The sequence below is a fragment of the Urocampus carinirostris genome, chromosome 2 (assembly GCF_059441175.1).
Source record: "Urocampus carinirostris isolate Australia breed hairy pipefish chromosome 2, RoL_Ucar_1.0, whole genome shotgun sequence".
Lineage (NCBI taxonomy): Eukaryota > Metazoa > Chordata > Actinopteri > Syngnathiformes > Syngnathidae > Urocampus > Urocampus carinirostris.
The window spans coordinates 44,366,421-44,393,992 of NC_142350.1; the positions used below are offsets into that span (position 1 = coordinate 44,366,421).

The 27,572-nt window shown below is 41.1% G+C and overlaps 3 protein-coding genes across 5 annotated transcripts; 2 read left to right on the forward strand and 1 right to left on the reverse strand.

Moving 5' to 3' along the window:
• The first annotated feature begins 1,384 nt into the window (after window positions 1-1,384).
• On the forward strand, window positions 1,385-9,652 carry crdhl (cone RDH-like). 3 transcript variants are annotated; one of them, XM_088326674.1, is made up of 8 exons: window positions 1,650-1,759; window positions 1,865-2,037; window positions 2,124-2,258; window positions 6,545-6,736; window positions 6,800-6,961; window positions 7,030-7,149; window positions 8,394-8,598; window positions 9,423-9,652. In XM_088326674.1, the coding sequence occupies exons 1-8, from the start codon at window positions 1,710-1,712 to the stop codon at window positions 9,559-9,561; spliced, it is 1,176 nt and encodes a 391-aa protein (XP_088182800.1). In that variant the 5' UTR covers window positions 1,650-1,709; the 3' UTR covers window positions 9,562-9,652. The 3 variants fall into 3 exon arrangements, with proteins under 3 accessions (XP_088182801.1, XP_088182799.1, XP_088182800.1); XM_088326675.1 differs by having other exon boundaries at window positions 1,385-1,759; window positions 1,893-2,037; window positions 6,545-6,961; XM_088326673.1 differs by having other exon boundaries at window positions 1,386-1,759; window positions 6,545-6,961.
• Window positions 9,653-10,766: 1,114 nt separating this feature from the next.
• Window positions 10,767-14,773, forward strand: LOC148372007 (pleckstrin homology domain-containing family O member 1-like). The gene is made up of 5 exons (XM_088327978.1): window positions 10,767-11,395; window positions 11,513-11,650; window positions 11,754-11,894; window positions 11,956-12,159; window positions 13,919-14,773. The coding sequence occupies exons 1-5, from the start codon at window positions 11,327-11,329 to the stop codon at window positions 14,486-14,488; spliced, it is 1,122 nt and encodes a 373-aa protein (XP_088184104.1). The 5' UTR covers window positions 10,767-11,326; the 3' UTR covers window positions 14,489-14,773.
• A 1,210-nt stretch (window positions 14,774-15,983) lies between these two features.
• On the reverse strand, window positions 15,984-26,568 carry LOC148372008 (acidic leucine-rich nuclear phosphoprotein 32 family member D-like). Its single transcript, XM_088326676.1, has 7 exons — window positions 26,363-26,568; window positions 23,288-23,437; window positions 21,219-21,341; window positions 20,992-21,145; window positions 16,435-16,583; window positions 16,313-16,370; window positions 15,984-16,244 (listed from the first exon to the last, which is right to left on the reverse strand). Exons 1-7 carry the CDS (start codon window positions 26,420-26,422, stop codon window positions 16,180-16,182), a joined length of 759 nt encoding a protein of 252 aa, XP_088182802.1. The 5' UTR covers window positions 26,423-26,568; the 3' UTR covers window positions 15,984-16,179.
• Between the last annotated feature and the right edge of the window lie 1,004 nt (window positions 26,569-27,572).

Consider the following 27,572-nt stretch of genomic DNA (forward strand, 5'->3'; position numbering starts at 1 on the left):
ATGGAAGGCAGGAAGACCATTTCAGTTGATCATATTTTTAATCTTTGATATTGGAATTATTCGTATTCTAAATTCCATAAGTTAACTGTTGGCATGCGATAATGGCCTGAACTACTTACATACCTAGTATGCGATAAAAACCGTACTGTCTGACTCCCTTTTGGTGTGTGAGTGTGTGTGAATGGGTAAGTGTGAAGCACATTGTAAAGTGCTTTGGGAGGTCTTCATTGACTTGAAAAAGCGCTACAGTATATGAATGCAGACCATTTACCATTTAATGTAAGGCCATTATCGCATGCAATATCATTTTGAAATACATTCTTTTTTCGTTAATGTTTCTTCCAAATTCATCAGACGTTTGTGAGGCTATTATGGCATGAGAAATCTAAAAACAGCACAGCCGCTATCGCAATTTTTTTCAAATTAATTATTTGCCAAGTGTGCCCTGCAAATGGCTGGCAGCCAGTTCAGGATGAGACAGCTGGGATTGCTTCCAGCAGCCCCGCAACCCTGGTGAGGATAAACGGGGCTGGTATTGGATGGATGGATATTCGCTAAGTAACAATTGTTTCGACAAACTCAATATGTGGTATCGAAACTAAATAACTGGTGATTTAAAAAAATAAGACTAATTAAGTCGAACTGTTGTCTTCAACAGTTTTTATAAATACTGAGATGGGTAGGATCCTCAATAATCATTTTCTAATCAAATCTTACATCCCTGAGTCATAGTTTAATTGTGAGCCTCCAAAAAGACCCCCAGCCCTCCAGCTCTTTTACTTTTTATGCTCTTAATTAAGTCTGGCCTCCATAAAAATGTTTTACCTATCATGTTGCCCCCGAGTTAAATGAGTTTAACACCCTCGCCTAAAGGTAAGGTCTTGGACCCAGGCCCAGCCTGAATTTTGAACCGTGTTCAGGCATAAAATGTCAGTTATTAATTAGGGCCGGGCCGGCCTTCTCTCTCGCTGTTTTTTTCTCTTTGTGAATGATCTGCACAGCGTGCACGCTGTTTGGCGCACTTAGTTTTACTGAAGTAATTATTTGGATGACTACTTTTTACTCCTACCTTAGTAAGATTATTCTGAAGTAACAGTACTTTTAATTGAGTAACACACTTTGGTGCCGCACGTGCTTTGGTGCAGAGTGCTGCTTCAGGTTTACTTTGGGTTCGGTCCCAGGCTGGATTTTTAGGGCTCGCTCTTACTTCCAACCCTGCCCTAATGCATGAATAAGCCTGTAAAAGAGGTTTTGTTCTATGGTTTAAATCTATAATGTTTAATTGTATAATAATTGTAAATATATATTTATATATATATATATATATATATATATATATATATATATATATATCCCTTAACCACTAGGGTCATAGGGGAACCATTTCCTGTGTTGTATCTTGGGCAAGTACAGTGGTGGCGCACATCCCTCCTAGGCCAACAAAAGTTTCCACCCAGTTTATATACAAGTGTCTACTTGACAGATTTGGCCCATCACATCTGCTTTTTGGAACTGAACCCCCATAATAAGCCATGTTTTATTTGCATACATGTACATGGCGCAGTTGTCCAATGTGCGTGTGTGCTTTTTAATCCCGTCTAATCAGATTGCGTTTGGCCCGCCCCCTCTGTGTCCTGTTCCGGCTTGCACACAGGACATAAATCACAGAAACAGATATCTCTGTAAACCGGAACACTGCATGGACGAGGATGCGCCTTAGACAATTTATGGACCACAACAACCCGTGGACCGGAATAGGGTAAAAAAAAAAGAATATTTTCTGTATCAGAACCTTGTGTTGACCAAAACTTTGATGGTGGACACCAGAGTCTTCCCTAAAGCAGAAAACTGACTGGGTTAAAAGGTTCTGCAAACTAGATCTCTTTGGGAAGGTTCTGTGGACCATGCCAGCCGGACCTGGGTTCCTGGTTCTGCCGTGGCCTGGTACCCGGTCGGAGGCTGAGCCCGAGGTTCCGGATGGTCAGGCGTGCATGCTGTTGCGGGGTGGAGCCGTGCTAGGCGCGGTCCTTGTTATATGTGAGAACATCATCATGTTGGCCATAATTTGTGGAAATCTTTTTACGGAGGACCTGCCTTTTTGTGTGGCGTCTGTGCCAAAGCAGGCTTGACAGCGTTGCGCAAATGGATCGGAGGCGGCGTCTGCAGCACTGCCCAGCGTCTGGACGGTAAGACGGTGCTAGTGACGGGTGCCAACACGGGCATTGGCAAGGAGACCTGCAGAGACCTGGCCAGGCGAGGTGAGCAGGCGGGGCAGTCATCTTGTATGGGTAAAGCCAACTCAAGTAGCATGAGGTCAGAGGTTGTGGTCAGGCTCAGTCGAGCTGCCAAGCTGATTATGCGGCCGGAAATCCTGCTCGGTGAATACTTCCTTGTCACCGGATTACCAAAAACATGCGGTGCTACAAGCAGTGTTTGGAATCATGCGTTACAAAAGAACGCAATTACTTTTCAGGGTAACGAGTACTTTCACACGTCATAGATAAAATATTGTAACTGAACTGCCGTTACAAGATGGTGCATTACTCCGCTACCTTGTACAGTAAGCATTTCATACATTACAATGTTGTCCATTATTTGATCATTTGTCTTTCGCTCATGAAGTGACATTAAACACTTATTTCATCAGCAACAGAATACAACATTAATGAAGGGTGGGCATTTTTATATCTACCTATAAAATACAACCGAATACAGTTACAGTTGCGCCATCTCAGGTACAGAGTGCAAGGGCACCTAATTTCTCTACTGATATCCTACCTTCCCTATACAGTATACTCACATCCAAGCCATATTTACAACTACAAAATAAAAAAAAAAAATCATAGGGTCAGTTTATATGTGCGTATTTGGTTGTATGTCACAAATAGCAAATGGTAGGCAGCGTGTGGGAAAGGGGCTTAGCTCATACAGGAACTACAACATCAACGGGCAAACGTGAGCACAGAAATTTACGGTAAAAGCGTGCTAAATTTTGGTAGTTTTAGTTGTAAAATTATTTCTGCAATATACCCTGTTTGGGAAAAAAAACCATCTTGGGCATTATCCAGAAATGGACAAGGAACTCAAGTTGTTTGAAGACTAAATGGATATTGAATGTCAAGTCATGTTTATTTGTATAGCCCTTAATCACAAAGAGTCTCAAAAGGCTGCACAAATCAAAGACTATTGCAAACTACAGACTATCACGACACCATCTCCTCATCTAAAACCTACATGAGGGCAAATAATACACATAGTTTGCAAACTCAAGGATGCACAAACCAAGAAATAATAAGGGTTCAACACTCTCACAGATTGGTGTTCACGTTTTCTTCTATTACTTCTATTATGTAGCTATTGTTAATCAATTTTAGGTGTTTGGCGAGTACAGTAATTTGTAACTACAAATTTACTTTCAGAGTAAAAAGCTCCTTTTAGTGTCAGAAATCTAACTAATTACTATTTTTCCCAGTAATGCGCCCAAGTATGGAGGGCTGCTGTGAAAAAAAACTCACTTTTAAATATCATACAAGCGTTGCAATACTTGAAGTCACGCATACATTGGCTAAGAAAAATAGATCTACCCTCATCAAGTGACATTATTTTAGCTGTACACATTAGGAGGTAGAAAACATCAAAATAAATATATAAATGCGACATTGGAAAAATGAAACATTCAGCTAGCCATGCTGTTATAGCGGCTCGCGTCAAGACTAATTTATGGTTTGTGGTGAATTCATGATAGCAGTACAGTAATCCCTCGATTATCGCGGTTAATGTGGACCAAAACCACCCGCGAAAGGTGAAAATCCGCAAAGTAGCGACGCCCCTTCAAAAATCCTATAGAATATTTGTATTATCATTATTATTATTTAGACCTGCAAAGCTCTGAACCCGCGAACGTAGAACCACAAAGTAGCGATGCCCCTTCGAAAAAAGGTTAAAAAGAAAAAAAACTTTAAAAAAAATTATTTTATTGTTATTTTTTTAGACCCGCGAAGCTCTGAACCCGCGAACGTGGAACCGCGAAGTAGCGAAGTCCCATTGTACATGCCAGTAGATACATTTACACTAAGTGTACGTGTAGTACAGAAAAATAACACTTAGTGTCGCCATTAATACACCCGTTTGTGAACCAGCTGTCAATTTTAATTTAATCGAATTTCAGTTAGCTTTTGTGGTAAAAGAAGTTAACAGAAAAAAATCTCAATGTACTGGCTAAAGTTCAGGAACCTATACAATTGCAACATCCTGAGTCATGCTGCTGATAATAGCCGAGCTCTCCCGCGCCTCGTGCACATTACAGAAAGGTTGAAAATAGATTTGACCAAGTTCTAAAGATAAACCTCAATGTACTGACTTAAGTTCAGAAGCTCAGACTATTACATTAACCTGTACATATCATCTGCTATGTGACGGATTGGCCGAGCTCTCCAGGTCTTCACGCACATTACAAAGAGGTAAAGAGGCAACGCGACCAAGTTTTAAAAACAAAGCAAAAGTCTTTGTACTTGATTAAGTTCAGAAGCTTGTACAATCACAACAACCTAAACTGTGCCACTGATTTTGGCCGAATTCTCCGGTGCCCCGCACACATTACGAAAAAGTAAAAAGAACACACGTTTAACATGCGCTAAAACTTCTATAGAAAATCAAAATATATTTTCAGAACAAACATAAGTGTTTCAATCTTTTTAACAAGTAATGTTGGTCGATTGAATAATCTAGGATAGCATTAAGTAACTCAGGTTCCCCCAGTGTCCCATTCACATTAAGAGGAGCAAAGGAGGAGACACTGCCAAGTTGTGCTACTATTCCTACAAATCGAAATATTTGTCATGAGGAAAACAAATTCTTGAAATCTTTCAAACAAGTAGTGTCTGCTGATCAACTACCAGTAATTATCGTCTCTCTGATGCCTTATGCACATTAGATAGATTGATAGATATACTTTATTCATCCCAGGGGGGAAAAAATCACATTTCCAGCACTATCCTTGTGTTAAAAAATAAAATAAGAGATATTGAATACAAAAAAACCCAATGTGACATCTGGAATAAAAAGCATTTAAATAGTGTGTCGGAAAATAGACCCTGTAATAAAAATAGGGTAATATGCAAATGTGCGGTTGGGGTTTAATGTGGGCTTTTACTCCCTCGGGTGGAGTTAAAGAGGCTTATGGCATGAGGGAGAAATGATCTCAGTACTCGCTTAAGTTCAGAAGCTCATTACGGAGAGGTATATAGAAGACATGACCAAATTGTGCTATTACTTCTATAGAAAATCAAAATAAATTCTAATGAGGAACGTAAATGCTTCAAATCCTCCTAACAAGTCTTGTTGACTGATTTAACATTAGAGTGTGATGTCAAGTAACTACATTTTGTGTCTCTCCGGTTCCTCGCTTACATTACGAAGAGGTAGAGAGGAGACAAAACCAAGTTGTGCTACAACAGTATTTCTATAGTAAATTAAAATAAATTCTAATATGGACACGACTGCTTAGAATCTTATGTTGGCTGAGTTCTTCATTGCCTCGAACACATTATAAAGAGGTAGAGAGGAGACACCGCCAGGTTGTGCAACAACTTCCATTGAAAACCAAAATACTGTATATTCTAATGAGGAACATACATGATAAAAATCTTTCTAATAAGTAGTGTCAGCTGATAGAACATTATCAAATGGTGCTACTACTTCAATAGAAAATCTAAATAAATTCTAATGATGATCGTAAATGCTTTGAATCTTACTAACAAGTTTTGTCAGCTAATTGAATATTGTAGCGTGGTGTCAGATAACTAAATATCTTGTCTCTCCGGTGCTTCGCTTACATTATGAAGATCGAGAGAGGGAAAACGAACAAGTTATGCTACTACTTCAATTTAAAATCAAAATACTCAAATGAGAAACATAGATGCATGAATATTATAGCGTGGCGTCAAAGACAAACGGGTCTCTCCGGTCTCTCGCTCAAGGTATGAAGAGGTAGAGAGGAGATGCAACCAATCTGTGCTACGACTTCCATAAAAAAAAACCTATTATAACGAGGAACATAAATGCTTCAAAAGTTTCTAACAAGTAAAGTCAGCTGACTGGATATTATAACGTGGCGTAAAGTGACTAGTTTAGGGTCTCTACGGTGGCAAGCTCACATTACAAAATAGTTTGTGCATTGGCTTTTATAGAAAACTAAAATAAATTCTTTTTAGGGACCTAAATGCATAAAATCTTTACGAGTAATGTTAGCTGATTGAATGTTGTAACGTGACTTCAAGTGACTATCAGCTTTCTCCAGTGCCTTCCTCACATTACAACTATGCAGACCAAGTTGTGATACGACTTCTTCAGAAAATCGTGACTCATTATCAGGTCTTTTTCTTTTATTTCAGGCTGGTAAATATCGTGCATCCTTAATGAGCACAAAATGCAAGTAGCTGTTGTTGACATCGGATTCCCTCTCAGACACTCCCAACCAGGCCGGCCTCATTCTTATGCTCGTATGCCGTCCGCAAAGATGAAAACTATGAAAACGTTTCCTTAGGCGCCCGTGTGGTGATGGCGTGCCGGGACCTATCTCGGGCAGAGAGGGCGGCCGAGGAGATTCGTCGTTCTACGGGTAACGGTAATGTGGTCATCCGACACCTGGACCTGGCCTCGCTTTACTCCGTCCGACAGTTTGCCAAGGACTTCCTGGACAGCGAAGACCGTCTGGACGTCCTCATCAACAACGCCGGTACATCCTCTTGTCCTGCGCCACCAGTCACTTTAACCAATCATCTCATTTTGCATCCTCCAGGTGTGATGATGTGTCCCAAATGGCTGACGGAGGACGGCTTCGAGACTCAGTTTGCAGTCAATCATCTTTCTCACTTCCTTCTGACCAATCTGCTGATTCCTAAGCTTAAGAGCTCTGCCCCAAGCCGAGTGGTGACTGTGTCGTCAATTGCCCACCGCGGAGGTCGGGAAACTTAAGCGTGCTTGTAGGCTGTTGTGCTAGTTTTTAATTTTCACCCATTTTGTGTTCAGGTAATATCGATTTCTCCGATTTGTTCTTCAGCTCTCGTCCGTACAGTCCGCTGCAGAGCTACCGACAGAGCAAGCTAGCCAACGTGCTGTTTAGCCGAGAGTTAGCGCACCGCCTCAGAGGTTAGCATCACATGCACAGGATGTATAAGCCAAGTAGAGTCATGTTTATTTGTATAGCCCTTAATCATAAAGAGTCTCAAAGGGCTGCACAGACCACAGATTATTGCCAACTACAGACTATTATTAAATCATCCCCTGATCTAATCATACTGTTTTCAACAAGTACTTATCCAAGAGAGTTGGACCTCACAAAAATGGACGATTGTCAAATGACAGCATAGTATACATATGCAAACAAATAAACACAAGAACGTACCAAATATTTAAAGTATTAACCACTTTGTTGTTTGTATACAATAAGGGCCCTCATGGCCACTTTTTTACATACAGTACTTGGATGTCAAGCGCACAAAACCAGAAAATCACATTTTTCGATTTAAACCACAGAACTTTTTTTTAGTTAAAAGAGCCATCAAGGCAAAATATTTGTTTTGTTTTGTTTTATTTTTTTCTGGGGGGGACCGTGTGTTTTAAGACAAAACAGTTAAACCTGCTCTACAGAAAAAGCTTATTCTTCAGCACATTTTTTTTCACTGTGTGACATTTGAGGATTTGGTAAAATCTATGAAATAATGTCGAAGCCTGTGCCCCATATAAATACATCTCTCTCCCGCATATACTTAAGAGTGTTAAGACTCCTTTTGACCATCATTTTTGTCCTAAATAATGGTTTCAAATCAAGGTCCAAGCAAAGTTCTTTTGAAAAATCGCCACAAAATACTGCAAACGATGATACCAACGTTTACCTTTAGTGCAAACCGCGCTAGGCAAAGGAGGAGTGTGCGCTTTCAGCGTATGAAATGAAATGTATAACTCCGCCCATTTCTGCCACTCACCCAATCAAATTGCTCTACTTGCTTTTGCAAGAGCTCTTAATGTTTAAAAATGATCCTTAATTCTTTAATGAGCTTCCATACAAAGGATTATTTTTAAAGATTTACAGCTAAAACAAAGTCTGTTGTGTGATACCCAGGATGTAAACTGTAGTTAAAATTGTGTCCTATATGTACTAGATATAGCCATTAACGTCTCAGCTTTGCATGTGTCATACCACTCTAACGGTAGTGATATATCGACTGATTGCGCAGTTTAACTTCGAGCCATATATGCCTCGCGAGCCATATTTTTCCAATAGCTGATTTAGACTGAATCTGGTCCACACTGTTTAAACCCCACCCACGTGATTTGGCACGCTATGGCACATTCACGTCCCCCTGAGGGGACGTTCGGCATTTGACACTCAGGTTCGGGAGTGAGTTCCTTCAGCGTCCACCCGGGCGTGATCAGGACCGAGTTGGGCCGCCATGTGGAAGGCTGGTTCCCTTTACTGGGGGCTCTATTGTGGCTGCCGGCCACGTTACTCATGAAGACGCCTCGCCAGGGCAGCCAAACTACGTTGTACTGCGCCGTCACGCCGGGACTCGAGGAACAATCTGGGAACTACTTCAGGTACAGATTTCGGCCGAGGTTGGAAGTACAGTGGAGACCCTGGCTACAGCATGAATCCGTTCTAAAGTCGGGTTTCTAAGGAAAATTCCTGTATGACGAGGGGCAGAAATCTATGCTAACGCGTTTCAATCCCCTGGTAGCCTAAATGGTAAATGTCTGCATTTATATAGCGCTTTAAGTCAATGAAGACCTCCCAAAGCGCTTTACAATGTGCTTCACACTTACACACACTCACACACCAATAGGGAGTCAGCCATGCAAGGCGCCTACCTGCTTATTGGGGGCATTAGGGATTCAGTGTCTTGCCCAAGGACACTTCGACATATAACATAGAGGAGCCGGGAATCGAACCTGCGACAAACATCAAATTAACAAAATAGTACATACATTTAGTAAGTATACATTATATGTGGTATATCTGTGTATGATTAAACAAATGTACATGTAAAGGAAAACAGAAATTGTATTTACCTTTTGTGTGATGTGACTAACTGGTACAATGGAGTTACTGGGTGGATGCAGAGGGGAGGGGATGATAGATTTGGATCACAGTCTGTTTGTGGATTGGTTACAGCTGTAATTCTTCACGAGTGTAGTAATTTGTATCCCACCATTGTAATACTTGATTACCACAAGCTTCGTTTACATAGTTATCCTGCTTACGTTTTTCTGAAACAATTTTTTAGGTGTGTGGGGGAAAATACCATAAGTAGGGGCCGAAAAATCCTCTTATTCTACATCGTTAAGTGAAAATGTCGTGAGGCAGGGACGCTGTATCCCGGGGTCTACTGCCCAGCTTTGATCAGGTGTGTCTTTGTGTGCAGCGACTGCGCTGTGAAGGAGGCAGCACCAGAGGGGCGGGATGACCAGGTGGCCGACAGGTTGTGGAAGGAGAGCGCGCGATTGGTTGGACTTAAAGACACAAGTTCAGCTGACTCCGCCCCCTGCGGGGAAGCCAGCTAGCCATGGACTAGCGTCTTGTGAAGTTCACAAAATGGAGACTACAACTTTGATTAGAAATAATTTCTGGAAATAAAATTCATTTGGAAAAAGGTCTCATGTGACATTTGTTCCCATTGGATAATCAAATCACATGCATGCATGTTATCCACGCCTCCAAAACAGTCCGGTACACAACTGGGCAATTGATGGGAAGATCTAATTTAAACTTTTTTGTATGGAAGGCCAAAAAGGAACTAACCGAAATTTATTGGTTACATTTTTTTTCTTCTAAATGACAATCATGCAATATATATATAGTCAAGTCATTTTTATTTGTATAGCCCTAAATCACGAAGAGTCTCAAAGGGCTTCACAGATTATTACACTATATTACACGGACTATTTTTCAGCCGACGAAAAGAGTAGGTTATTCATATGCTATGGAGTAGAAGTGTGTTTTAAGCTTAGATTTAAACATTTCCACTGAGGTTGGAGATCGGATCTCAGGGGGAAGAGCATTCCACAGCACCGGTGCCCGGATGGAGAACGCTCTCGAACCAGCGGAACACTTCTTTGCTCTTGGGATCACCAGAAGACCGGCACTCTCAGATCGTAGGCTTCGGACCGGGACATAGGGGGAAATCAGATCTGAAATAAATAAAATAGGGTCGTGGGAACCTCCTGCGTGGGTTCAAATCCAGCTCCCGGCCTAACTGTGCGGAGCTTGTATGTTCTCCCCGTGCTTGCGTGGGTTTCCTCCGGGCACTCCGGTTTCCTCCCACATTCCAAAGACATGCATTTCAGGTGAATTGGCCGGTCCAAATTGTCCCCAGGTGTGAATGAGCGAGTGAGTTGTCTGTCCCTGTGTGCCCTGCGATTGGCTGGCAACCAGTTCAGGGTGTCCCCTGCCCACTGCCCGATGATTGCTGGGATGGGCTCCAGCACCCCCGCGACCCTACTGAGGATAAGCTGTGCAGCTAATGAGATGAGATATATATATCTCATTATATATATGCCAACCTTTTGACGTTAAATAGCTGTAACACACTCGATTTTTAGGGAGAATATTATTAAAAAAAAAAAAAAAAAAAAAAATTAAATGTGCTTGTTCCAAACCTGAATTGGCAAAAACGGAAACCTGGTCAGATTGTTGGAGTAGTCAATATTTTTTGTTGTTTGAAATCAAAAAAGGTAGATTTAAAAAAAAAAAAAAGCATTTTTAAGGAAAAAAAGAGGAACATAACAAAGCGGTACAGTTGCTGAGTATGGTATATAAGTACTACTTATGTGTAATTCACATTAATATAATTAAATGACATTATAAATAATTATGGATAAAAATTGACACTTGATTTACTCTAGGTGTAATTTTACTTGAGATGGTAGAGTGGAGTTAGTGGTTGGATGCTGAGGGAGGAAAAGATGGCAGATTTTGATAATAGTCTGACTGTCAAAAGGTTACAGCCATATTCCATCACGAGGGTAGGGATGTGTGTTTTTTCATATTTCTTGACCATAGCAAGCTTCCTTTCTAATGTGCTAAGCCATAGAATTGGAGAGTATGAGGCCTGAGAAAAAAGGCCACCTGACCTGTCAAGCGGTGGCATTGACGGCAACCGAACCCTCGCAACCATAGCCACGGGCACCAGAGGGTGCCGCGAGGCTGCCAAGAAGCCGCTGGACCACAGGTGAAGGGGGAGGGTAACCAGAGTAATTGGACACCACCGTGACCCTCCATTTGCAAGATACCGAGGATTGGCCAGGTTTGTCGCCCTGAGCCGCAGTCATGCTATCCGGCCCACTGGACTCAAACACAGAGACCACCACGAGCAACAAAAACAACAACAAACACACGGTAAGCATGTGCACAAAAGAAGGACAGTCTTGATTCCGAAATTTATTTTTAAAAAACAAACAAAAAAAATATCTTGCTGCAATCAATTGGCAAACCTTTTTCAATACGGTCCACCAGGAGGCGGTAATTTCGTTGTGCCAAGCTGACAAAGCGGACTGGCTACGAAAGTTCTGTGGAAAAGGAATTTTCCGAGATGTCTGGAAGAACCGATACGTGGTCCTCAAAGGACACCAGCTGATGATCTGCGAGAAAGAGGTAGGGTTCTGACCATGGTCCCTGCATACTCGCCTTTCACCAGCGGGAGGGGAAAATGCTCAATAATTCATGTGGTCTCCTTGACGACAAACCTGAGCGGCAGGGCCGGCCAGGTACTGACGAGATTCTGGACTTGAGCCACTTCGCCAGCTGCGAGGACGTCAAAACCCGCAAAAAGAAAACTCCCAGCAAAAAAAACCGTAGCAAGTTCACGCTTCAAGCATGCCCCTCGGCACCGACCACGGTACATTTGTGCACACAGACCCATCCGGTGGCTCTTGTCAGACGATGTGTCACTGTTTTAGGTGGGCAGCGTTCTGTTCATGGCAGTCAGTCCCGAGGACAAAGAATCGTGGACCGGCGTGCTCAATACGGCCATCGCCAGGGCCAAAAACCAAATTCTCGATCAGGTGCTGACAGAGGAGGCTCCGCTGTGTCACCTGACCCGGGATCGAGCCGGGATTTGTCGGGGGCGTCGGCTGCCGAGCCGAGGTCACCTGCTGGCAGTGGTTAGTTGCTTTTAAATATATAAGTAAATAAATTGCTTCAAGTATTTGCCCTAGAAATGAATGAACACGTAAATAAATCACGTAGTACCTAAATAAATGACATCAATAAAATGTATTCATTTATTTGATTTATTATTTATTTATTTTATACATCTACAGTGGAACCTCGGTTCTCGACCATAATCCGTTCCAGAACCCTGTTCGAAAACCGATTTGTTCGATCACCGAAATCATTTTTACCATTAAAATTAATGTAAATCGTTTTTATCCGTTCCAACACCCTGAATGTTTACCTTGAATGTTTAACGTAAACATAAAGCTAACCCAGGCTAATCGTACGTTCGCGTTATCGTAATCTTCCATACGAAAGATTACGCTAACATGAACGTGTAAAAATTAAAAAATCGGGTCGTTTACAAGTCATTTAGCACCCGGGTCTCCACAACAAGTGGTGAGCGGTTCATTGGAAAGGGGGCTCCGTTCCAACACCCTGAATGTTAGGCTCCGTTCCAACACCCTGAATGTTTACCATGAATGTTTAACGTAAGCATAAAGCTAACACAGGCTAATCGTACGTTCGCGTTATCGTAATCTTCCGTACGAAAGATTACGCTAACATGAACTTGTAAAATTTTTTTAAAAAAGAGGATAAAGAAAAGAATTATGAATAGGATTTCTTACCTTTGTGGTGGTCAGCAGAAGGCCATGTGGACGGTGGGGTATTCCTTAGCAAGATCAGACACTCGCACACCTCCTTCATATTTTGCTATTTCTTTCTTAAATGCAATAGTTGTACGCACTACTTTTCTTTTTTCACCTGTAGCAACTTCGCTGCTTGCACTGACTTTCTTCGGAGGCATAATTAGGGGCTAAAACACTTCGTACAACTAGATTAAAAGCGAAAGCAAAACGACGCACGTCCGCACGTGATAACGGTTGGTAACGAAAAGAGCGATCTACACCCGTACGCCGCTCAGCTTCGCACCCTTGCGTACGCACTCACGCATTACCGGCGTTCGAACTTTTTTTGACCGAACAGCGAAGCAAGAATTTCTCAAAATTTTTGGTCGGACTCCGATTTGTTCGAACTGAGCGTTCGAAAACCGAAGTTCCACTGTATTTATTTTGTTGTGTATTCTGTCACAACAAAATGTTATTCAAATGAGTAGGCGGCCCAGTAACCATAGCTTTTCACCTATTGGTTGATCATTGATGAACCAATTGGTTTTAGGTGTAAAGTTTGAAAAACATTTTGTTGTGAGAAAATACAGGACGTAATAAAAAACGAAATACATGACGCAATACGCGACAAAATAGATGATACATACTAAATGACAAAAATATGACCAAAAAACGACAAATTACCCCACAAAATACACACTGCTAATACACACAGCAAAATAACTACGGTAACTACAATTATTAAACGGAATATTTAGCCTTGTCTGTGAAATAGCGAAACTGTGAAAAGTAAACTGCATTATAGCGAGGGATTACTGTTTAAGACGAAATACACAACAAATTATTAATATAAAAGACAAAATGCATAAATTAAAGGAAATTACATTCATGTAATATATTTGAGGATTACATGATTGATTAATGTGTTGATTTATTTATATGGCAAATATTTGTAGCCATTTATTTATACGTTTATTCTTACATCTGGAAGGATCGGTTCTACGTAGTCTCTACCTGAATTATAACTTCCCGTTCTTAGAGTAAGTCTGTCCCAAATTGTCGTGGCTCTTCTTTACAGGCTTCCCCTTTAGACTGGACAATGGCTTTAGACCCGATTGACAAGCAAGACGTACCCGGACTCGATAGCAGCCACCCGGAAGAATGCCGGACCACCTGGGACTCTTCTAGGTCCAGTGTCCCCGACACCATCGAAACTTATAGGAAGTCAAAAAGTCTTCCACGTGACGCATCAACGGAGTCTAGCAGGATGTCCTGGTCTAACGAAAACCACTGCATCTCTATGGACCATATTTGCAACCACTCGGACAATTACCGTGCCGCACAAACAGGCTTGAACGTCTTGGCATCCGTTAACAACCTGCAGAGGCGCATTAGCATCAAGCTAGCTCGGACTGAGCAGCTGCTGGAGACCGCGATGGATCCATTAAGAGACGGCATGCCAGTGTCAGCAGAGGAACTAAGAGCAGAAGCCTGCAGCCTCCTGAAGGAGGCACTGCAGACCCTGGAGCAGGCCTGCCAGGTCCTGCAGGAGGTTAAGAAGCTGAAGGGACTACAGTGCCCGCTTAACCAGTCCCCAGACCTCAAGGCATTTGAGGATGAGGATTCATTGGTCAGTTCTGTAGACTAGAACAGAGGTACAAATGGAAAAGAATCTTTGGGACGATGAACAGGGTGGAGGACCAACAATAGAAGCCAAACATTGACAGTGGCAGCACAAGAACTCCAGGAACAGCTAGGAAGGTTGTGGTAGGGTCTTTTTGAACCTTTCTTATAACCAGGGGTTTGCTAACTCAAGTCTGCGGACAAAACACGGCCCGTCAGGCATTTTAATTCAGTCCACTGAACAAAAAGTAAAAAATAAATAAATAAAAAATACAACACCGCCTTTGTCCCCAGTGTGCCTTAGTGGGCTCTACATCCATAAATACATCAAAACATTTTGTACTGCATTGTATACATTCAAATAAAGTTAAAAGGAAAAAAAACTAATTTTTTGCTGTGGAAAATGTCTTTTTGGAATCTGAATTGGGAACACATTAAACGAGATAATCGAAATTTTTTTGGGACCAAATTTGGTCAATTTTGGATGGACTAAACCAAGAGTAGGAAAAGTACAGCCCATCGGGCTTTTTAATCCTATCCGCTGAAGTAAAATAAAAAGAAATAAATGTTGTTATGGTACTGCTCTCTTCTCCAGGGTCCCCATCCTCTATGAAAATATATGAACATTTTACTGCATTGTGTAAGTGCCCCCCCAAGTACCACTTAAGTCCCAAAGGAATTGAAGACCCTCAACCAAGAAGGTCTTCACAATCCGTCCCCCCAAAAAACAAGGTCCTGCCCTTTTCTGCTGTAAAGGTAAGACTGTTTCCAGCTGGCTCGCTAGCTTCTTTTGCCTTTGCTATCTTTAGCACAGGGGTTGGGAACATATAGCTCACAAGCCGGGCAGTTATTTTCATGAATACATATAGCTTGGAGATAAAATTCTAATCTTGCAGATCTTCCTGTAAGATTCCTATTTCAAATAGTGTGATGTCAAGTTTGGTGAATGCAAAGCCGAAGCACCACTGAGTTATGACGTGGTTTAGTCCAGTATATGTAGGGTAGTCTTAACTACAATTTACGATAATGGTGTCACACCAACTGACGCCATTTTGGCTTAACTTTCATTACAAATCATATATATGGAAGCTCAATAAACAATGTATGTTCACTGTTAAGACACTTTCTGATTAAAACCCACATAACAAACTGTGAACACCCAAAAACAGCAGTTAAGCACACAGAGCAAATTCATTGGGTGAGCAGTAGGGATGGACGTATCTCTGCCCACACAGCAGGCTGCCCTTTCTCTCTCACGTGCTCAATGCGCTGAAGGGAAATAAATCTGGGAACTTTTTGTTTGCAGTATTTTGACATTTTTACAAAAGGAATCTGCTGGTACCTAATTTTAAAACGATTATTTAGGAGAAAATTGATTGTCAAAATGAGCCTCAAAGATTCTTTCAACCAAAAGATTTAAAGATTTCATAGCTATTTGGGTCAAAAAGGTTCCCGACCCCTGCTTTAGCATAAGCCCAGAACCTAGCACATCATGCCTTTGCAAAAAACATGACACAATATGTTGCTTGTGGCGCTTTAATAGAAAAACGATGATGTCACATGACCATAACAGAAAAGTCAGAAATCAAATAGCAGGCCAAAATGAAGAGTTCACCTGGATTTACACGGAAGAACCAGACGCCAGGACAGACCAGGACCAACCAAGATCCTTGTCTCTGTAGGGGAGGCGGGACCAGAGGGCCTGACGAGGCTCTGCTAATGCTCGTCCTCGTCGTCCTGATCGTCCCTCTTCCTTTTGAGGCCTTGGAGCGCCTCATGGTCTAGGGGAGTCAAGGGCGGTACATTCATGTTTGTACTTCCTTGCGAGTTTTTGGCCCCAGGTACTAACCTCCGTCTTCATCGTCCTCCTCCTCTTCCTCCACGTAGTCGCCGTCGTCCTCCTCGTCCTGAAATTTAAACCCGGACATGTTCATCCTTGAGTCTGTCACAGAACTTTTCGTAGTCACTTACCTGGATCCCTTCCTTCATCAGGTAAGACAAGCCCACTTCCTCTTCCTCATCAGAGACATCCTCCTCCTCCTCGTCCTCTTCGTCTTCTTCATCTTCGTCCTCTTCATCACTGTCGTGGCCAGCGTATGGTCCTGCGCCGTCCTCCTCGTCTACAATGGAAAATGTGTCAAAGCCTTACCGGAATGTCCACTTCTATGCCCGTCTGCTAGCTAGCCAGATGGATAAGCTTTAAACATGAAGCTAAAATACGGAAAATATTTTCCAAGAATCTGAATGATCCAATGTCAATTTAAATGATTAACAATGACAAACGGAGTGCACCTGTGTGTCATTAAGTCTCAGTTTGAATGGACTTGCCCTGTCATGGGCTCTGAGGTCTGTATAAAGTGACAATGGAGAACAGACAGCATTATAAAGACCAAGGAACACGCCAGGCAGGTCTGGAATAAAATTGTGGAAATGTTCAAAGCAGGAACCGGATACAAAAAGATTTCACAACATTTACACATCTCCCAGATCACTGTGGGTGCAACAATATCAAAATGGAGAGAGCATAAAATCACTGCAAAGCTACCAAGACCCTTACTTTAAACTCTCGGCCCAAAAAAGGACCAAACTATTCAGAGAAGCAACCAAGAGACCCATGATCACATTGGATGACCTGCAAGCATACACAGATGAGGTGGGACAATCTGTGCATAAACAACTATTAGTCGTTCGTACTCTGCTTAAATCTCCCTTTTATGAAATATGGCAGGAAGAAAGCCCATGAAAAAATACCATTAAATGGCCAGAGAAACAAAATAGGAGACCCAAATAACACGTGGAACCAGGTGTTCTGGTCAGATGAGACAAAAAAATGAACTTTTTGGACTAAACAGACAGAAAATCAGACGAACAAACCTTTAATGTCCTCAGGGGGAAACAATTTTTCACAGACCTGCCAGATAACATAAAACAAGGACAAATGTAAACAATACACAGGACATCAAACATGCAGATGGCTGGATAAGATGATAACAAACAGTTAATTGAAGCAGTTGCAGAATGGACAAAGTTTTTACTGAAGCACACCTGCTTCCATTTCAGAGTTCTGAAGCTGTGGCCCGAGGGCAACAGGCAGAGAAGTGACTGTATAATGGATGATCTGAATCCCTAGTCATTGTCTTGGCCATACATGTGATGGCTTTATTGCTGAAGTGTGAAAGGTTCGTAACGGGCAGGTGAACGATTTATGGATACTATATGGGTAATATAATTTAGTTTGTTTCTGTTGGTAAAAGAAAGCATGTTCAAATAAATGGGTCGAGCAATAGAGTAGGATGAGTTGAGTTACAGAGAGAGCACGGAGTTTGCGAAGGATGTAAAGTCTCTGCTGGGAGCACTTATGGACACCAGTGCAGTGCAAGTCTTTTTGAACCAAGGTGCACTTTTATTTATAAAAAAGTTCCGAGGCACACGGTCCGTCAAAAATGTTTGAAAATGAAGTTATGTCAACAATTCCATTGCACTACCTCATAAGCAGATAATTGGTATATAAAAAGAAGAAAATGTTACTTGAAATAAAGAATATAGAATGATGTGCTTTATTTAGGTTTTAATTTTTTACAATGCAATCTTAAACCGCTTTGTCTAACAAATTAAGTTATTAAATGTACTGTGCTACCTCCTGAGCAGATAATTAGTATATACAAAGTGTATAAAAATATACTGCCACAAACTGATATGGATGACTATTACAGTTCCTCGTCTAAAGGTAGCAAAAATACTGAATAATGGCCTGATTTTTGGAATAGATAAAATTGGGCAAATTCCAGCAAGTGTGCCCCGGCACACTGGTTGAAAAACACTGCATCAGTGACATGTTTTTTGAAGGTGAGTTTATTGTCCAGTGTGAGTCCCAAATATTTGAAGTGAGTGACATTTTCAACTGTTATATTGTTCATTGTAGTAAATGCCAGGTCCGGGGAGTGTTGTTAGGTGTGGATGAGTAATTCCTTTGTTTTGTCTCCATTCCGATCAAGAAAGTAGTCACTTGATGAAGTGGGTGGCACACTGGTGGAAGCAGTTATGTAGTTATTGTCCTTGAGGAGTGCGAGAATGACAGTGTTGTCAGAGTACTTTAAGTATGTAGTAACAGAGGTGCGGCTTGTACAGTCATTGGTGTAGAGGATGAACAGAAAGGGGCTGAGTACACGCTCCTGTGGGCCTGCAGTATTGGTAATTATGATGGATGAGGTGACTGAACCAACTTTGACTGCCTGTGGTCTGTTACTGAGGAAGTCATGGATCCAGTGAATAAAGAACGTAGGCAATTGAGGGATTGGGGTTTCCTGGTTTTCCTATGACGTTGCATTGTGTGAAATGCTGAGCTGAAGTCAATGAACAAGATGGATGCAAAGCTGCCAAGTGACTAGAAATGTTACAAAAGAGGGTAGAGGAGACATGCTACAGCATCCTCCGATCCCTGCCAGGCCTCACAGGCAAACTGGAATGGATCTAGCAGAGAACCAACCGCTAGGAGGATAGCGTGAAGGATACATTTTTTTCAAGGCACTATGATAATGCAAATGCAATTGGTCTGTAGTGATTCAAGTCAGATGGATATGGCTTTTGAGGAAACAATGTGATTATAGAGGTTTTCCAGGCTGTAGGAATAGAAGCCATACTGATAGTCCCAGAATATGGAGTGCAGAATTGGTGACACTTCCATGGAACATAGTTACGGCATCCTGGCTGGGATGCAATCAGGACCTGATGCCTTGCCCAGCTTACACCTGCTCAGATGGAACCGTACATCCCGCTCTGTGAATGGAGGCCGAGGTGGAGCGAGTGGGGGAAGGGCACTGAGCAGCTCATTGCAGAGGACAGAGTGGTCGATGATGTCGTAGCGTGTGTAAAAGGAGTTCAGGGAGCCGCAAAAATGGCTGTATGAGTTGTTGGGTCATGTCCAGTGCTGGGCGCTTGACCAGAAAAAGTCCGGATTTTCTGGAAAACCTGTCTGATATTCATACTACTGACCTCCTCTGCAATCTAATCCTTGTATCGGAATTTGGCCTTTATTAAGCCATTCTTTTATCTGTCTGTTTAGGGTATTGAAGGTGTTCGACCCCACACCACAAGGCTTTAGGTCTTCTTTTTATATTGATTTTAATGAGGGATGTAATCCACGGATTAGAGTTGGGGTTTTTCTTCATTGTTCTTAAAGGTATATTGGATGTTATGAATATTTTATGTAGTCCGTGATTACTGAAACCCTCTGCACCTGGTCACCTTGAAACATATCCCAATCAGTGCATGCTAGGGAGCCCTGTAGCTGTGCAGTTGCATCCTCAGACCAAATGGCAGTGCTGTGTACGGTAAGCCTAGCACCTTTCAGTTTCGGTTTGCAATGCGGAAGCAAAACAATCATGTTGGGGTCAGAGTAGTGGAGTGGAGGACGTGCCTGAACAGCGAATGTGACAGAAATGTTCCGATAACATAAGTCCAAGATGTTGTGATTCCACGTGGGAATATCTACATACTTGTACAGTGATGGCATAACACTGTCCGCTCCGCTGTGGGTCTTGATGTCAACACACAATCGCTTATTAACGAAGAAGCAGATACCACCGCACTCGATTTTGCCGGACTTGCTTGTGCAGACTGATCTAAAAGTATGTGATGGTCCCGTACAGCCAGGGTGATGAAACAGGCATCACTGAAGCTCCGTTCGAACTGGCACTTGGTATGTAATAGATCAATTTTGTGACGGCGAGAGTGGACATTGGAAAGTTCTGAAAGATGCTGCTCACAAACGATCACCATCAAACTCCGAGTAACTTGACTGTTTTTGTAAGGAAATATTTCTGTTTCCAGATGTGCAAAACTTATAGAGATATACTTTTAAAAACTTGTGGCTGTGATCAAGATAAAAGGAGGTTGTAAAAAGTATTAACTCATAGGGGTTCCAATAGTTTTGCAATGCCAAGTTTAGAACATTTTATTTGGTAGCATAATTTAAAATGTTGAACACATTTGGTTTATTTTCACATTTACAGTATGTCACATGTTGTTGATTCTTAGAAAACGGTTTGAGTGAAATACTGCAATGTCTTGGGTGGGCCAATATTTTTGCAACCATCCATACATTTTCTGCACTGCTTATCCTCACAAAGATTGTGGGGGTGCTGGAGTCCATTTTAGCCATCTATGGGAAGGGGACGCCCAGAACTGGTTGCCTGCCAGTTGCGGGACACACAGAGACCATTCACAAGCTCATTCATACTTAGGGACAATTTGTACTTTCCAATCAACCTGTCCGTTTTGGGGATGTGGGAGGAAACCGGGGTGCCTGGTGGAAACCCATGCAGGCACGGGGAGGAAAGTTTACTCCGCACGGGGAGCCTGGCAGCTGGAGTTGAACCCCTGGACCTGACGCACTGACCACTCAGCAGCCATGCTGCCTGGACTGAAGACCATTTTGAATTTTGTCCTCATTTTGTGTGAATATGCAATCCTATCTAAATAACTAGCGAATTAATGTCGGTATGGATAGGATGCAAAAAAGCGAGATACCATCGTCCGAGCTGGGAACCTCGTTGTCATGGCGATCGAAACCATCCAGATAAGCAACACTAGGCAGGAGGCGGAAGACGCTATCGCGGTAATCCTGGAGCTTGCTAACCTCGCAGCCTGACACCTCCAAAATCTTCAGCTTCTTTAGGGGTTCCTTTGGGTGGAGTCGGAGGAGGGGCCACATTACCAAAAAAAATAAGCTGCAGCCAATCAGAACGGCCACTTACCAAAACTTCCAGGGCAGCCATGTCACTAATTTTGTTGCCGCTGATGTTAAGGTGCGTCAAGTTGGGGCACTTTTGGGCTAGCACCTCCAGGCCGCTGCTGATGGCGTTGTCGCTTAAATCCAGCTGATGTCACAAATAACAAATGAAAATAAAGAAAAAGAAAACATTCAGTTAACTCCCAGTACACAACATTGATCTGTTCTGCGGTGGGGATTGCAAAGTGAAATTGCTTCTCCTTTTAGCATCACTGCAAGCCTTTGGGCCCATTGCCAATAAATATAGTTAAAAATGCAGTATTGTATTGCATCTACATGCCTTGTCATCACAAAGATCACGAGATTCTGACCTTGGGAAAGGGGGAGAGAGTTCAGCCAATAGCAATTCAGCATTTACATGACACAGTGACACAAACCAATAGCAGATCAACATCTCCAATGACGTCCACCAGTAGCAGACAGGTATCTTAGAAAAGTAACTTGACACATGAACACCGTAAAATATTAATTTTGTACTTTTTTTTGTAAAAAATAATTAGTCATTGACGTTGTATATTGGGGGAACATGCCCAAAACAAACATCTTATTCCACACTGTAAAGTCAAAACATCATAAGGTGGGGTCGACGTATCCCAAGGTCTACTGTACTGTATTTCGTCTTTACAATAATCTTGTATGACTTCCAAAACTTGACCACAATGAATTTGAGGATACGCAGCATAAAATAGTGTAAACTTATTGTTTGCTCCACTTTGCAGTGCATTATGGCTATATTCTCATCCACAACATAGTGAATGAAATTAGTTTGAAATACACTACAAACTGGCCAGCACACTATGCAGTCCTCTACATACGTGAAAGGGGATGATTTCCAACCTAGGCGAAAAATTGCTCGATTTTGTTTGCTCCAGGTAATCATGGGAAACGGCGCTGAGAGGAACTGTGCGATTCAAAAATGTTTTAAAAAGAAACCTCAGCACAATGTGCTGCAACATTCCTACTTTTGAGGTATATTATTTTAAATATCAGCTGTAATATTGTACTAATGATCACGGGTGGTTTGAGTGACCATGTCACTAGATTTATTTTGACAAGAAATAAAATCTCCATCCAATCAGAGTCAATAGAGTGCTTCGAGGTCCTAGGATTACCCACAATGCATTGCTGGCGGGCATTTTGGAAGTCCACAAAGCTTTTCACTTCATCGTTATTGTTCAGCGAACCAGTTAGATTCTACATTGTAATGCCGAATACATGCGTTATTGTTGGCTGTTGTAGCCGAGGGGAAAAGGGTGGGAAGGGCTTCTTTAGACTTCCGAAGTGTGTTTACAATCAGGGGATTGAAGTTCAGGAGAAAAGTGAACGGCGAAGACGAATGTGGCTGGCAGCTATCAACCGGTCGAATTTGCCAAAGCTTGACTGTGTTCGTGTTTGTTCTGACCACTTTCTGACAGGTAAATTGAATTATTTATGATGTAGAAATACATTTTAAAAAGGTTATGGGACATGTGTACTTCATGTACATCTGTCGACACCATTCAAGTATGGCTAGGTTAAATACTGTAGGTGTTGCTTCTTGAGTAATATTTCCATACTTTTGTAATTTTGAAAATCCTTCAGTTCACAAAAGGGACTTGGGTGGAAAATAAGATAGTTAACAAGTTCGATGTAAGTCACACACGACAACAAATCGGGATCAGACTTCCAGTCCTTGTTTTTAATTTTGTAGGGATCCAATTTTCCAATAAAATGCAACTTCGCAGCGTACCGCTCGCGTGCTTGCTTGTCTAAACTCTCCACGTAGTTTTCCATAGTGTTGATGGACAAAATCCGTACACAAACGAAGCTAGTTAAGTAAATAAATAAACAAACTGAGTATATTTGCTCCTCTCGATATCACCGCTTGTAATCGACAGACTTCCAAGATGGCGGCACGAAGCCGTGTTACTATTTTTAGCACAAAGCGCGGAGCCCTCTATAGTGTCTTCTTTCATCTCCAGCCAGTGTTTGATTCCTTTCGAAGGGCATCCGACTAACTTTTTATATGTCTCAATGTACTACACTTTTACTCACCTTGTACAGTTTGGGCAAGGTAGGCAGTTTGGTGAGCGATTTGAGCCCCACGTTGGCCATTTGTAGGACCTCCAGCGATGAAAACTCTTCTGTAACTCCGTCCACCTCGCCGTCGCTGGAAAGGCATTTGTCCAAGGCTAATTCGCACACCTACACACACACACACACAACAAAGCGAGTCACACTATAAAATTCTACTTTAGAAAGATGAAAATAGACTTGGAGGCCGTCGCCATGGTGACCATAGACATGTGAATCAGGCATGAAAATGGGTCACGGCTTAAAAAGGTGAGAGGGGTATGGAGGAAATACCATATACATTTGTGTACAACGCGCACAAATAGAAACAAGTCGAAAATTTTGTTTGACTGTTCTCAACTGAAACTAAGCCTTGAAAGTGACAAACGTTGAATACATGCAGCCATGATTACAATCATTTATTGCTACCTATGTACACATTACCAACATCAAATTTACAATGTAGTTATTTCATGTCCTTCAAAGTCAGATTCATCATCATGTACACCAAAGAGTTATATCCCTCATCATGCATTTTTGCATTTATTTATCTTTAAGGATAACTTTCCATTTTCTAAGAATCGTCTCTGGTACAGTGAACAAAAAAGTGTGATAATAGAATGAAATATAATCTGTGTTACACACGAATATATACAGTACTCTTGCTTGCGCGAACAGCACTGATTTTAATTCAAGCGCACTACCCTCAGCAGCCGATTAACTTTTGGGAAATCGCATCTCATCTCAATACAATTTCTTCTCAGGTCTGTACAAGTCACGTAGGTCATCCTTTTTGTCTTCAAAACATTGAATTTACAGTTATCGTTTAGACAACATTTTAATTCGGATTAATTGCTGCTCTTTGCCTCATAAAAGAGATTCACGTGGCGCCTTTTTAACAACTTTTCAGCGTCTTGAAAAAGTTTAATTTTTATACACAAAGGCATTTTTTAAATAGAAGCTCTGCATCTTTTAACGTTTATTTAGAGCTGATTTGCAACAGTGGCATCTTTTCAAGGTCTTTACTTTGTCTTAAAATAAACGAATGTTTAAACAAATAAAGGCATTATTTGAACAGTCTTAAAACCTTTTTAACCACTTAAAGACAAATATTGATTAGAACAGTTGCATATTTTAAAGGTATTTTCAGGTTATTGAAAAAAAAAAGGATTTTTCAACGGAATAGAAGACATTCTTAGGATGAAACCTTAGAATATTTTGAACCGCTTTTCTAAGTCTTGATTTTCAGCCAAATAATGAAGTTTATGGGATGGAACCATGGCATCTTTTTGACGTCTTTTCTACATCTTGAAAGGCCATTTTTTCAACCGGATAAAGACATACTGTACAGTGGACAGAACGGTGGCATATTTTTCATGTCTTTTCAGCATCTAAAAAATAACTAATGACCTTTTTATCGACACAATACTGGCATCATTTCTATGATTCGAAAAAGACTACTCTTCGACCAAACAAAGACGTTTATTTGATGGTACAGTGGCATATTTTTCATATCTTTTCACCGATTTGAAAGAGAATATTTTTCAACCAAATAAAGGCATTGTTTGGGCAGAACCATTGTTTCTTCTTAATGTCTTTTCTACATCTTGAAAAATTCATTTTTTCAACCGAATAAAGGCATTTTTGGAGACAAAAACCTATGCATCTTTTTAGCATCTTAATGGAGAGGATATTTCAGCTAATTAAAGTTTATGGGAATGAACCATGGCATCCTTTAACATCTTTACAGCATACAGAGATGATTTTTCAGCCAGATAACAACGTTTTTAGGACAAGATATTTTTCTGGACGTAACCACGGCATAAATACCAAAAATCTTAAAATAACAGCTAGCTGGGAGTAATAAATGAGGGAAAAATAAAAATACATGATGTTTTATTACAAAAAAATCTCACAACTACCAAACTCTATATGTTCCTGGTACATACTTCTATCTGCGAATCGTCAACAAGAGATTTTAAAAGCTCAAAAATGTAAGTACCGCATTGTTTAAAAATGTATCAGGATTGAGATTCGATCTGCAACCTCAGTGGAAGTATTTAAATCTAAGCTTAAAACACACTTATATTCAGTAGCTTATGAGTGATGTTGACCTCATACTCTTGTCTTTTTTCCTTAACGGAAAGGATGAGCCTGGTTGTTGCATGGTGCATGCATTTCAGGCCATCGTACCGGCACATGGCCCTGATGTATGGCATCATCTAGAACCTGCTGCTTCTTTCAAGATTGTGGAACAGGAAGCTGTCAACTTTTTTTGATGGTGATAATGTCCGTGTATTGTCTATTATTACATCTCATGTGAAGCCCCTTCTCAAGGTTTTTTTAATTTTCCTCATTACAAGGTTTTTGAGTATTTCCCTGCCCTCAAGGAGATGTCAGATGAGGGGGTTGCGCTAAGGTGATCTTTGCAGCCCACTGTGATTAACATGACTTGACTTAAACTGGGAAAGGCTCGGCCTACAAAGCTTGATATAAGGTCAATGTCAAGTCAATACAAATACAAAAATTGTTTTCAATGTTTAGAATCTGCAGAGGATTGGACTGCATTTGTTTAGCGCTTTTGATCAGTCACTCAAGACCTCCAAAGCACTTCCAATGTACTTAACACTTAACCCATTTATACACACTGATAGCCAGAGGCAGCAATCCAAGAGGCCTACCTACCTATGGGGGATATTTTGGGGATGAGAAATTGGGACAAGAACACAGTCATTATCCTTATTGATGTTAATTGACACATAACACAGATTGACGTCACTTCCGTTATGGACGGAAGCTTCAGACTTCAACAGTACAGTAGAGTTCTTAGTTTTGGCGCCAAAGTGACGCGATCGTTCAGGTTTCGGTCACGTGAGATGTGCAAGAGGCTCCAGCCTCGAAGCTCGAACGATGACGTAGGGCGAAGGGAGAAAAGAAAAAAAAAACACAAGAAAACAAAACGCGAACGTCAACCAAGCACGACCTTGGACCTGATTCTGGCGCACATTTAATGACAACAGGAGGGAAACATGTAAACAAAATGACACCGGAACGAACCTCGGCAGGACTTCGCTCTTTCAGCTCCAAATGAACCCTCTTCTTCATGTCCATGGCCATGTTGTCAGTTGCAAATGTGCCAAGAGGGAAAAAAAAACACAAAAATAATACAAAAGAAACGAGACAGTGGATAGACGGAGGAGGCCAAAGAAGAACAACTACACCGCCATGTTGAACCCTTGCCGTAAACCGCGCCTCTTTTCCGTCAAACCAATTGGATCGTGACAAGCTCCATATTGATTGGTTGATCCTGGTACTAGACCAACCCTACTTAATAATAGTCTTATTTTGAAGAGATCTGTAAACTCATCTTTCGCCGAATTCTTTTGGGAGAGAAATCTAGGAATAACAAAAGGATTGCCTTTTTGTATGAAATAATAGTATAGTGTAGTATTCCATCCAAAAATCTTTTACATGAAACGAATGCATAATGTTGATTATGAAACGTACTGACGCTTTGAGGCGTGTATTTTTTTGTATAATACATTACAAGTGAATTTATTTCCAATAAAATGAGGCTCACCTAGAGGGAGCTGACGTCATTTTCGGCCATCTTGCCTCTAAGGGTATCCCCCAAAACAAAATCTGTTTTTTCTTCTTTTCCTTTTTTTCCTCTTTCATTCTTTTTGCCGTTTTATTTTCCTTTTCATCACTTTCTTTTTCCAATTTTTCCATTATTATTTTTTTTGCACCTTTTCCTCTTTTGCCATTATTTTTCCTTATTTTCCTTATTTCCTTTATAATTTAATTATTTTATTCTTTTCCTTTTTTCTTTTCATTTCTTTTGCTTTTATCTTTTAGCTAATTTATTTCTTCCCCAACATTTTTATTCTTTTTTTTTTCCCCCTTTTCTGTCCGTGTGTTTGTCTGTCCGTCCATCTTTTTTCATCCCCTTTTGTCTTTTTTTACTTTCTTTGAAAAAGGCAGATCAAAACAATGATATGTAAAATGTTGCTTTGTGGTCGCTTTGAGTCTCCATCGTTTGTATTCTTCCTTGTGTTGTGTTGCACTCGTTTTCAGTTGCAATATGCAATACACTGGCGTCTAGTGGTCAAATATTACACACAGTCCCTTTAACAAGCCAACTCTTTTTTTATCTGCTAATAAGACAAAAGTTGGCTGTATGTGTTTTTGTCAGATATTACACAGTGTCCCTTTAGAATAGAATAGTCTTTATTGTCATTGACATAATCTTGGTGAAATATTGTAT

Coding starts and splice junctions, on each gene's coding strand:
- crdhl (XM_088326673.1), top strand. CDS start 1,710: ATGCGCCTTAGACAATTTATGGACCACAACAACCCGTGGACCGGAATA. Junction 1,760..1,864: donor AACCCGTGGACCGGAATAGG/GTAAAAAAAAAA, acceptor CTGGGTTAAAAG/GTTCTGCAAACTAGATCTCT. Junction 8,599..9,422: donor CAATCTGGGAACTACTTCAG/GTACAGATTTCG, acceptor CTTTGTGTGCAG/CGACTGCGCTGTGAAGGAGG.
- LOC148372007 (XM_088327978.1), top strand. CDS start 11,327: ATGCTATCCGGCCCACTGGACTCAAACACAGAGACCACCACGAGCAAC. Junction 11,396..11,512: donor AAAACAACAACAAACACACG/GTAAGCATGTGC, acceptor ACGGTCCACCAG/GAGGCGGTAATTTCGTTGTG. Junction 12,160..13,918: donor GAGGTCACCTGCTGGCAGTG/GTTAGTTGCTTT, acceptor TCTTCTTTACAG/GCTTCCCCTTTAGACTGGAC.
- LOC148372008 (XM_088326676.1), bottom strand. CDS start 26,422: ATGGCCATGGACATGAAGAAGAGGGTTCATTTGGAGCTGAAAGAGCGA. Junction 21,146..21,218: donor TGGCTGCCCTGGAAGTTTTG/GTAAGTGGCCGT, acceptor CTCCACCCAAAG/GAACCCCTAAAGAAGCTGAA. Junction 16,245..16,312: donor GGAGGACGATGAAGACGGAG/GTTAGTACCTGG, acceptor TGACTCCCCTAG/ACCATGAGGCGCTCCAAGGC.